We start from the raw sequence: 12,199 nt of genomic DNA on the forward strand, positions 1-12,199 counted from the left end.
TGCCAGCTTCCATACTGCAATTGCCCCATGCTTTTCCACCGAGTGTGCAGTTCTCATTTGGGTATCCTTGTGCCGCAGGTCTGGGGCAAGTGCCGCACACAGTTCCAGGAAGGTGGCTTTCCACATCCGAAAGTTCCCAGACCTGTATAACAATGCGATCCTTTCACTCATACTAGTTTCCCAAGCCCAAAAGTGATGTTCCACTGTGTTCAGCTGTTTTGTGAATGCCAAAAGTAACCTATTGTTGCTGCTTTCGATGTTGGACACCGCATCAGGCAACTGTGACTGCCGTTGCCTTTGCAGCTTCAAGAATAACAGCACTGCTATTCACAAAGTGATAGCTTGCAGAGCAGTGGAGATCAGCACAGGACCCATTCCTGCAAATAGATGTGGTGGGGCAAACAGAAAACAAGGGACATTGAAAAATGCCGCAAACTGAAGACGAAAGCACATGGAATGCTGGGATGGAAAGCAGTGCATCGCTGGGCAATGAGCCTGGACTCATGATGTGCCATGATCCCCTCCACCTTCGCACAAGACCGAGCAGCAGAGGGGGGAGAGCTGCACCGTGCACTGCTCTCATTGCCGATGCAAGTGCCGCAAGTGTGAATGTGCTCTTCCGACAGTGGAAGACAATGTGAATACGCAACAGCAATTTTCTTTAAGTGCTTTTTTATCACTGACCAAACTCTGGGTGAAAAAAATCTGCCAGTGTAGACCTAGCCTGAGGCATCTATCACTGACAATAGGAATGCATCCGATGAAGTGAGCTGTAGTTCACGAAAGCTTATGCTCAAATAAATGTATTAGTCTCTAAGGTGCCACAAGTCCTCCTTTTCTTTTTGCGAAAACAGACTAACACGGCTGCTACTCTGAAATAAGAGACCTTATAACACATTCATTTACCTTGACACCGTCACTAGTATCCTATGTCTCGTCCCACCAGAAAACAGCCCGCCAACCCCACATCAAAGCTATTCCAGCCAGCACCAAGGCAGTGTTGGGGTCCCAGGGCATGGCCACTAGGTAAGTCGAGGGGATGGAAGGCCATGAGTGTCGAGGAAGTCTCTTTGCTCAATCCCCCTTCACAGAATTCAGTCCTGGCTGGCCTGAGAAAGCCCTTGCACTCCCAAAATAATGCTGCAGCTGCAGATAGAGCTGTTTTGTGTAGGGTTTGCTGGCGCCAAGTTAGGATAACAGCAGGAATCAGCTACAAGGCCATAACCGCTTATTTGCCTCATTAATCGCAAGGCTAAGCAGCCTGTGCTGTTGTTTTGAATTGCTAAAATGCTCGTTAAAGGTTGCCGGAAAAAGTATTGTTGTAACCCCATATAAGGCAAAGCAGTTTTATTTGGCTGATGTGTAATGCAATAGAGATAAGGAGTATAAAGTTTTGTGACTCTGCCTGCTCAGTGTGCAGGATTTGAGATTCTATTCTCCCTCTACCTTCTTTGGTGCGCCAAATAAACTTTTCTGCTTCTCCACCCCATTGTGTTTATATTGGGTGACGCTCACCGGGCAACGAACCCCTGCTGTTGCTTGCCTCTGGCACTGGGTGCCGGCAACAACAGGATGGGAGGACGCTACCCTGGAAACAAGAGGGAGAGATCGGAACAATTGGTAATGCCAAGGAGATGCCAAAATTGACCATGAGACTGAAGGAACAGGCAGGCCCGGCCTCTGCACCCTCAATCTGAATTAGACAGGCCCTTTGCCTACTATGAGGCGGGAGCTCCCTCCCAGCACATGCACACTGCCCCCACAGACGATGGCAAAGGAAAAGTGGAGCAGCCTAGGACATGCCAGGGATGCGCAGTTGTGAACCAAGCACGGTGAAAGGGGAAAGCAAGCAAGGGCAGCCACGAAAAGGACAGACGCATGCGTACTAAGGTTCCATGCGCCGGCCGCCTATGAACTAGTACATGCGCAGTGAGACGCGGGGATGACCGTTGGAAGGGACGCACACATGTACACGGGTTCCGGTTACAAGAAGAGGATGCAGTGACACTCTGCCATAGGAACCGATTTGCACATGCGTAAAGATAAGCCTGGCGTAAATCACTCGGGCGGCAGGGTCACGCATGTGTAGTGTAGGCTGAACTGTAGCGACGGGGGCGCGCATGCGTGTGGCCCCGGTCAGTTGGGAGAGGGGAAAGAGAGGGACGACGCCATCTTGTTGCTGCTTCTCCGGAGCTGCAGGGACACCGAGCGAGGCGCTCGGCGGGGAGCCTCTCTCACGTGTAGCGGGCAGCGGTGTGTACGGTGGGTGGGGCGAGGGAAGCGGGCTGAGGGAGATCCGCTTTCCCCGGGCGGTGCTCTTGGCCGCTGGCCGCCCGCCCGTTCCCGGGGCGGAGGGTCTGCGCTGGGAGATGGCCACGGGGCCGGAGAGACGTTGCCGGTTTCTCCAGCTGTCTAGGCGGGCTCCGCCGGAGTCCTGGCCTGGTCCCTGAGATGATGTCGCACATGAAGGCCTATCGGCCGCTCCGGAAGGTCCTCCTCACCTGTGAGCCTGGATATTCCCCCCCCGCCCCGCATCCCCCTTTTGTCCCTCCCGCCCCGGTGCCGCGGGGAGGCCGGGCTTGTTCTCCGCAGGATCGGATCACAAACGGCCTCTGGCGGGACTGGGGCGCACCTGGCATGGGGGGAGCGGCCCCTCCGGGCCCTGTTGGCCTCTGGACGGAGGATCCCGGCGAACGTTCGGGCTGGTGCTGGAGGCGCTCAGGTCGTGCCCGCTTGGAGGCGGAAGGTGCTGTGCTTTCTAGGCTTGTGATGCGTCGGCAGTGGCCCTAATCGGGCTGAGGAGTGCGGGGATGCTGACTGAGGCCTTGAGTTTGTGGGACCGCTCTCTGGCTCAGGCTCGACACCTACTGGCTTCGCCTAAATAGCAGCGCCTCGTCGAAGCCTTCCGTGCAACGGGTCTGTCTGCAGACTTCACTCAGCTGTTGCTCCAGTGAAACTAAATCTCTCAGTTGATAAACTTCTTGCTTTGACTGCTAAGTCCATTTTTTGCCAGCAGCTGAGATAGGGAATGGCTTACCGACTTACCAGTTTTTTTTAAGTAAAATTCATAAACATTGTTCACCCACTTTAGTTTATTTAGTTTCAGTTAATGTTATCATCCTCTGGCTTATGCTGGGGTTTTCTTCAGCTGTCTTTCCCAGACCATGATTTGATTGCATGGGATCTGGATATGGGAAATTATACAGTGATAAGTAAGCATCAGTGTTATGGAGACCTAGTTTTATGAAATGTTTGATTCTTTTTGATTGGTAGTGAAAGTGAGTATGGTATGAGGTTTTGCTAGGTAATGAAATGAAAGTATGGTCTTAGTCTTGTCTATTTCTTATTGATGCTTTTTTGAAGATGATATTGTTTAATGAAGCCTTTGTGCTTTGAATTGGTGAGTATGTAGGGCTTTCCCAAAAGCCTTATCCATTTATCTAAACATTTGTTCTTCTTTGGCGGCCTCATTCTACTGCTGATTTGAACTTACATGTGTTTAAAAAAAACTTTTTTTTTTTTAAACTACATTTCACTTCTTTGGGTTATTCATTTAAGCCATCTAATGACTTGTCTACATTTGTTACCATCTCTTGATTGTTTGGATGAACAGCTAGCAAAAATTTATTAGATTAACTTGCATTTCTATCTGTGGAACAGTTTAACATTGATTTTATTTTATGTGGTGATCTGAAATTAACTTGACTGGTTCAAGCGCGAGAAGTTGTGTATTGTGTCCATGGTGTATGATGGGCAAACTGGACAGTTGTCATCACAGGAGTACTGAGCATACCTGGTTCTGTGTTGACGACAAAATATTGGGAAGTGATTTTTGGTCATAGGAACACAGAAAGGTGCTAGAAAACTGCTGAAATACTACATCAGGATGCTACATGAATTAGTGGGCAAATGGATTTGACTTTTCAAGAAACGAAGGCCCTTTCAGAGAATTCTCTCTCCCGTTGAATTCTTTCCTTGCACGGTGGCATTGCTGTTTCAGCTATTGAGAAGATAGCATATACAGATGTGAGGAGCTGTTTATCTACAAGTGCAATGATCGAACATTCAGTCTTTCTAGCTTACAGACTTGTCTATAGAAAGAAAGTATTCAGACAGTTTAGAAGTAAAATAAGGTCTTTCAGTTACAGAAATTTGGCCTTATTTTGTGCTAATACAGGTGAAGTGATCAGCTTTTGTGATTAGTAGATGTAAGTGATCAGTATGGTATCTTATATTTTTGATAAACTAGGGCTTTCTGTATAATGTGGTAGCATTCTTAACTACTTGTCAGTAATAGCTTGTTTAAAAAAAGAGTAATAATTTGGTAGTGCATAGGTTTGCCTTGTTTCTGTAATATAGCTGTGTTATATAATCCTGTAGCTTGTCAGAGCACATTCAGTGGTTCTTGGTTGCATGTTTGGAAAGCAGCAAGCAGTGCGGGGGGAAAGCCTTGCAAATGAGATTTGTTTGTAAATTCATGTACTCATTGAAATCTGTTTGGAATTTTTGGCTCTTTCATATGATTGTCTATCTTCAGTGCAATATTGGACTGGTGGTGATTAGCATGTTTTGCCGTGCACGTCAAAAGCAGGTGGATTTCAGAAGAATTGGACATGTAATCTTGAGCTGGATTTATACACCTTTCAAGGAATGAAGTAACAGAGGGTTTTCCCTCTACCTTATTGGCAGTTCTGTTGCATTTCAACAGTTCAGTATGGCACAATTGATGACCAGTTAATCTCAGCATGTTTACATCATTTGCAGACGTCACCCTTAACATTTGAATTTTCTTTCCTACATCTAAAACGGATTCACAGACAGAGATGCAGTGCATAGCAGTGTGCCGAAGTACAGTATGTCTCACTTATATTTCTCTTGGAACAAGGAAGGAATTCTCCATAGTTCTCAAAATTGTGGTTTCATTACAGTGCTTGGCTGTTAATGTTATCCATTGATATGGACATGCCACAGTAACGTCGCACAATATGTAAACCAAAATACAAATATCAGCCATTAATTATGTTTCATTTTCTTTCCACAGTTAAGTTGATTTTACAGAATTTATCAGGTCTTCCAAGCAAAAACAGGTAAGCTGCCTAAAGCTTAATGCTTATCACTGAATATTGTCAAAGATCACGCACGGCCTTTTCTCACATACTTATGACTGGGAATTAGGACGTACTCTCCTGAGTGCATGTGGCTGCTGCAGTTAGCATCCTGACTGCTTGAAAGAGGCAACGTTGTTGAACGCTGAATAAACGTATCCATTGGTGAGCAGAACTGGTCAGTTGATAGACCAGCTTGTCTGAAAGTCTAAATTCATCATTGTTGATGAATTACTTTAATTCTCAGTGAAGTAGTTATTCTTTTTTGTCTGTAATCTTCTACCTAGACTTCACAGTGCTATGATGGAAAGTGTCCCGTTAACACTAAAACAGAAGATTTTGGTCCTTAGTATCAGGTAGAGATTTCTGGCAGGTAACAACCATGCCATGAAGGACTTGAGGCATTCCTTACTTATCTTGGATGGTGAGAAGAGTGACTTACGTGGATTTTGTTGCCCTTAAGATAGGGAATATTGACAGTTATGTGCGTACATCCAGGTGGAGTAGCTAATTGTTCTGACTACTTAATCAGCTTTAAGATTAAAACAGGGTCACTGATTGATTTGAATTTGAGAGTTTTTGATTTCATAAATCTGGATTGATTGAGGCAGGGACCTTCCTTAAAAAGGCTCTAGCTTAAGTATTAAGATACTGTAATAGATGAGTACTAAAGACTTGCTATCATGTGTACCTTTTTGTCTGCAGGTGATTTTTGCTGTGGGTTGAGCTCAGAATGGCTGTAGTCATCCGTTTACAGGGGCTTCCTGTTGTTGCGGGTCCTGCAGATATTCGCCGTTTCTTCTCGGGATTGAATATTCCTGATGGAGGAGTGCATATTATTGGAGGAGAAACTGGGGAGGCTTTTATTATATTTGCAACAGATGAAGATGCACGACGTGCCATGAGCTGTTCAGGAGAGCTTATCAAAGACTCCCCCATAGAGCTCTTTCTCAGCAGCAAGACTGAAATGCAAAATACAATAGAAATGAGCCGGAAAAGATTTGATCGTGGGGGAAGAGAACCAATGTCTGGGTCTAGACGAACAGGTGGTAGTAATTCAGGTGCATCAGGTGTTGGGAACCTTTCAAATTTAGTTGCAGCTATTACAAAAGGAATAAATAAATCTGGCTATGTCCCATCAAATCACCCAGAGTCTGGCTTTCATACCAATGGCACAAGACATGGTGATCCAAGTATACCTAAATCAAACTATAACCAGTCAAGAAAGGAGTCACTGAGTTCAGATGATATTTATTTATTTCTACATGGCATACCGTACTCTGCAACAGAAGATGAAGTACGTGCTTTCTTTTCTGGATTACGAGTAGAGGGCGTAATCTTTATAAAACGTCGCAATGGCCTAAATAATGGTGATGGTTTGGTAAAATTTGCTACACCTCATGGTGCCTTAGAAGGACTTAAACGTCATAGACAATACATGGGTCCAAGATTTATAGAAATAAGTCCAGCTACTGAAGAACAGTGGATTGAATATGGTGGCAGGGTAGACATGAAGAATGAGATTGCTCGTTACTTAAGCAAAGAACGTTCTCCAACAAGAGGTTCAAACTATACTCATTCAAGAAAACATTCTCATTCAAGATCTCCTCCAAGGAGACGAACGCGCTCTCGTTCACCTCGTGGCCAGGAATTTTACTTACACTTAAGAAATCTACCTACCTATCTTGAGAAAAAAGATCTGAGAACTTTCTTTGGAAAGCTGGATGTGTCTAACAACCAAATCAAGTTTTTACTGGACAAGCATCAAAGGAGGACAAGAAATGCGTTTTTGATGTTGAAGAATCAGAAAGATTTTAATATTGCTCTGGAACATCACAGGATGTCTCTTTTCAATCGTCCTGTTTACATTTTTCCTATTTCTAGAAGATCTATGTTGAAACTAATTGAGTCATATGAGAAGAAGAGCTCACAAGAAAGCGATCGGCCTGGACAGGCTGTATCGGAAAAAAGTTATCGGGAGGGGCATTCTGGCCCAAAGATGTGCATATATATAAGAAACTTTCCATTTGATGTGACAAAAGTTGAAGTACAAAAGTTCTTTGCAGGATTTGCTATTGATGAAGATGATGTTTACTTGCTTTATGATGACAAAGGAGTTGGGCTGGGAGAAGCATTGGTAAAATTTAAATCTGAAGAACAGGCAATGAAAGCAGAAAGTTTAAATCGTCGAAGGTTCTTGGGAACAGAGGTACTTTTAAGACTTATATCTGAAGAACAGATGCAGGAGTTTGGTTTAAATGTTCCACCATCAGCACCAAGTGGAAAAATGCAGGTTCATTCACAGGCATATGACAGAGGTGAGCATTCCCGTCCAGCTGGTTCACCACCTGGACAACCACAAGGACTACCTATGCACTCATTTGGTCCTCCTGGGAGCTTTAGGCATCCTCCTGATGTTAGACGACCCCCTGAGGATTTTCGAGGTCCTCCACCTTTTATGGATTTTGGTGGTGATGGCGAACCTTTTGGTAGGATGGAGTATGGAAACAATAACATGGGAGGCTTTTCTGAGGGAAGATTTATGTCCGATCCAAATTTCAGTGGTGGTTCTGATCGTGTAACTCCTATTAGATTAAAGAACTTGCCATTTAGAGCCACCCCTAATGAAATTTTGGATTTTTTCTATGGCTATGGTGTCATTCCAGAGTCTGTTTCTATACAATGTAATGAACACGGATTACCTTCAGGTGATGCCATTGTTGCTATGACAAATTATGAGGAAGCAATGGCTGCTATTAATGAGCTAAATGATAGACCAATTGGCCCACGCAAAGTTAAGCTAAGCTTGCTTTAAAGAGAGAAAATGTTTCTCAAATTAAAAATTCTAGACATCACAGTATTGATGCAGTAAGATGGTTTCTTATTTACAATTTTTTGTTACTGGAAGATGCAGAAGAAACAGTTTCCATAAACAGAGGAAGTTGTAAATAGTGTCATGTTTAGTTATTTTGGATTGGTTCAAATTGACATCTGTAGGGTTTTTTAGAAGACGTCTTAGAAGTGTATTATGCTTATTTTTATTTTTATGGCAGATGTAGAGATCAGTAATCCGAATGGATTCTCTGTTGACTTGTAAGGTGCATATCTTGATATTAAGATATACAAACATGGAGTTGTAATGCATTTGGGGGTTTCTAGTTTTGCGTTCATTCCATGGTTCTATGACTCTGCAACATTTGAAAATGTAAAACTGCTGGTTGACTTGGTTGTACAGACTGGTCAAAGAGAACAATTTCAGTGCCACCTTCATTAGTAAATATCCTTGGAGCTATTGTCAATCCTATATATGTAGAATAGGTAAATTGTAAACATGAGTGAATTTCTTATGTAAACTGTTTAGTCTTGTTCAGTTTCACGTGGTCGCAGACATCTCAAGTTATTCTCATAAAATTAGTTTCCTGTTCATGTTAGCTGCCTGTGCAACTTTTTAAAAAAAATAAAAATAAAAGGCTTTACAGCTATGTGGATTACCTGTTTAAAATTTGTGTACATTTATTCATTGAACGCTTGGTCAGAATTATGCTGACCATCTTTCATAGAAGGGGTGAAAAATGGATATTCAGTATACACTGTTCTTTGCACATGTTGGTTAGTTTTGGCTCTAAAACTGGTTCTCAACTTATTTATCGTTGTGGGCCACAGGTTGAGAACCACAGTGCGCTCCCCTCCCCCCCAACTTCCCATAGTCCCCTATGCACATTGCCCCCCACCCAGAGACCCCTTCACAGAGTGGGACCAGGATTGCAACCTTGAGCACAGAACCTGCTGCGTGGGGCTGGCAGCCAGACCCAGCAACCTGGACCCTGGGACCCTGCCACATGGGGCCAGGTAGCCGGGACACCTGGCCAGGAGCGGAGTGCCTGGTACGGGCTGGCAGCTAGGACCCGAGGTACGGGGCCAGGAGCAGAGCCCCACCTAAAACCTGGGGGTGCTGCCAGACCCCTGCAAAACACCGGTTCCAAGTACACGCCCTCTCCCCCCCCCAACCTGCCCAGAGACCCACTTTCCTGCACCCTGCTGCCCTGCGGCACGCACCAGCCTCCTGCTGGCAGGAGCGCTCCTGAAGGCAAACACTGTCTGTCCCTCAGCCAGCCCCGCCCCCTGCCAGACCAAAGTGGCAAATTTTGAATTTTTTTTGGACACAGCTCGGCCAGAGGTTGAGAACTGCTGGGTTGAGAACCGCAGCTCTGAAATCTATGTCGCTCAAAATTTGGTGGGATTTTCTGTTCTGTCTCAGCATAATATATTGTCTACAGTGGGGGGTGAAAGTAGAATATGGGTTTTTTAGTGTCCCATATCCATATTCTTGAAACTATTATTAGGAATAAGTTAGTAGTTATAACAAAATTCTTAAATGCAAGCTAGTTCAGTGACCATGCTGTACAGACTTACTAACATCTGAGCTGCATGTCAGTGGCAACTACTCAGTTACATCCAGTTATTTACTGACCTTTTCCTATAGGAATGAAAAAGACGTTGGCTTAAATCTAGATGTTTAGAATGCCTTTCTAGGTAGTATGCTGCTACTTTTAAAATTGAAATGAGGAATAGAAAGTGAGGTTGCTTGTTTCTTTTGTGGTTCAGAAAATAAGTTAGGTTCCCTCTAATTGTGATTATTTTTGCATTATAAGAAATAGCAAGATCATAACATTACTGTTTAAATTGAGTGGGAGACTTACGAAACTGAACTAATAGAATTTAGATGTTTAAAAGTCTACCCTGTGTTTTATCTGACTGTCAGAGTGCCCCACAGTATCATTTTAATTCATGAGTTCCCCACTGTAACTACCTTCATACAATTCAAACAGTAAATATTAATATACAATTTTTGATTCATTGTAAGTAGTGTAAGGTAATCATGTAAAGAAATATCAATTGTGATAGTGGCACTCTTACTGACAGCTCTAAACGATACAGAGTTGTGGGTTATTACTGTATTTTAAAACAGGTCTTCTGAGTTTTTGTAATAACTAAGTTCTGCTGATGCCACATAATGGATCCTTCTTCATGGAAAGCACTGTTCATGTGGGTTCCATGAGGGTTTGCCAGCATTCCTGTACTGTAGGAAAGAGAGCAGCTTAGGCTTTCTTACTCCTTGGCCGATGAATTTCTGGGGTTTTGTATGAACTGGATGTGAGGGTTAGTGTGTGCCACTGCATATCAATGGAGAAAGGTTAAAGCACTTCTTGTATGGGGCAGATGAAGAGCCAGAACTGTCAGTAAGAAAGAGCAGTTGTTGGCAGTAAAAAAGGCATAGTAGATGAAACAGCCTGCCTTTTGAATTTGAAAGAGGAGGGGCTGATTAATTAGAAACATTCATATATCATACAAGCATGCAATACAGTGCATTTTTTTCCCTAACTCATCTGGGACACTGAAAGCAATAGTGACTTGAAATCAGTTTGAATTTTAAGTTCAAAATAAAGTTTGGTTATGATGGTGATTTGTTGAATGTTACGTACTTATAGGAACACAAACTTGCATAAAGCTTCATATGAGACCTATAATACATTAAACAAATTGCTATAGGAAAAGCTTAATTACCAAATTTTTAAAACCAAACGCTGGAAAACTTCTGGCTGCTTTATTGCTACTTCAGTTTTTTCTGTCATTCAAGAAATTTATTTTGTGTACTAATTTTAGAAATGTGCTTTTACAAATTCCTCGAAGCAACCACTGAGAACTTAACCTCCCTTCCCACCCCCTACTTTGAATAAAAGGGAATAGAAGAAGAAAAGCAAGCAGCAGCATCCCTTGTATTTTTTTAAAATAAAGAATTTAAATGGCAACTTTGTTTTTGAATTGTTCCTTGTGAGTAGTCCCATCTTTTTTTAAAGGGTAGCAAAATGGCTTTCCATACTTCTGCTTTAAAGGTGGAAATGGCAATGTTCTGCCTGTACATGGAGAATCTGTGAGATGAGAAATTAAGAGATACAGTAAAACTTAGGCTTCTGAGTTACTTTTAAAAATTATACCTACTCTTGACTCGCATTTAAATTTCTAGTTGAAAGTAGTTTCAGTAGTAAGCTGGTTTTGAGTCCTCCTGCCAGTTTTTATTTTTAAATAGCACTTAATATCAAATCTCAAAACTACTACTCCAGAGAGATGCCAAAATAAAGTGAACATAATTTTGTGTAATCTTGAGTTAGAAAAAATTTCCAGACAGGAAATCTGTCATTGCAGTGACAAATACAAATTATAATGAATTTCATCTGGAAAAAGCTTTTGGTAAGATTTCGGTACACTACTTTTAACTTATTTGAAAGTTCACAATTCTTCCAGCTCTTACAAAACACAGTATCTAAACTAATGGCAAAAATTGCTAACTCTTTCAAACAAGTTCCTGCATTTTTGAAGTTATAGAACCTTTATGCTGCTTACTAACAGGCAGCTGGAAGTAAAAATATATAAATCTCACAACATATTTGCTGTTTCTTTGAAGTGTGTAGTTCCATGCAGCTGTCTATGTAAACTGGCTTCTCCATCTCTAGGGCTGTAGTTAATTATATATTTTACTGACAAGTTTTTTTTTATCAATAGGCTAGAAACAACAGTTATGGTAGGGAAGACTGGATTCTTTTTCAGTAATTGTACACGGTAAGAGATAAAGCTGACTAATGTATCGGGGAAGATATTTTGGTTAGACTGTTTAAAACACATTTTTTTTACCATGTTTAACTCCAGTGACTAATGAACGGTGAAAAGAAAAGATGGCTTTGATAAAGATTTAGACCTCTGCCCCTTTACCATATAAACTCAGAGCCTGGGACATCAATGAAATCCTTAGGAAAGACCGAACTTGATATTACTGACTTTTCTATGGCAAAAATCCTTAAAGGTCATCTTCATACACTATTAAGAAGCAGAATTTAAACCCCTTGCAGGTCACCCATAATTTATAATTATTTTCTTGGATGCAATAGTAAGCACTGATCCCCTGCAACCTCCATTGGTGGAAATGCCAGAAGAACATTATTTAACTAAGAAATGTTGCCATGAAAAATATGTACCTATCATGGCTTTCTTAACATGTTAGGGCTCTCTTGGGTGTTACATTTTGGCTTTCTAGGTTA

The 12,199-nt window shown here is 42.4% G+C and overlaps 1 protein-coding gene across 13 annotated transcripts in view; it reads left to right on the forward strand.

The window, feature by feature from the left end:
* The first annotated feature begins 2,058 nt into the window (after positions 1 to 2,058).
* RBM12B (RNA binding motif protein 12B) overlaps positions 2,059 to 12,199 on the forward strand; it is a 107,109-nt gene continuing 96,968 nt past the window's right edge. For 4 of the 13 annotated variants that reach the window (XR_013345101.1, XR_013345097.1, XR_013345103.1 and 1 more), the window contains exons 1-2: positions 2,059 to 2,253; positions 5,042 to 5,087. Coding sequence is in view for 3 of the 13 variants with exons in the window: in XM_077810014.1 (XP_077666140.1) it covers positions 5,839 to 7,920 (2,082 nt within the window). In the remaining 10 variants the exon portion in view is untranslated. Of the gene's footprint in view, positions 2,263 to 2,574; positions 5,088 to 5,810; positions 10,892 to 12,199 lie in introns of those variants that run through there. The other 9 variants (XM_077810014.1, XM_077810015.1, XR_013345105.1 and 6 more) reach the window with 9 other exon arrangements.

Source organism: Eretmochelys imbricata, chromosome 2 (genome assembly GCF_965152235.1).
Source record: "Eretmochelys imbricata isolate rEreImb1 chromosome 2, rEreImb1.hap1, whole genome shotgun sequence".
Classification (NCBI taxonomy): Eukaryota; Metazoa; Chordata; order Testudines; family Cheloniidae; genus Eretmochelys; species Eretmochelys imbricata.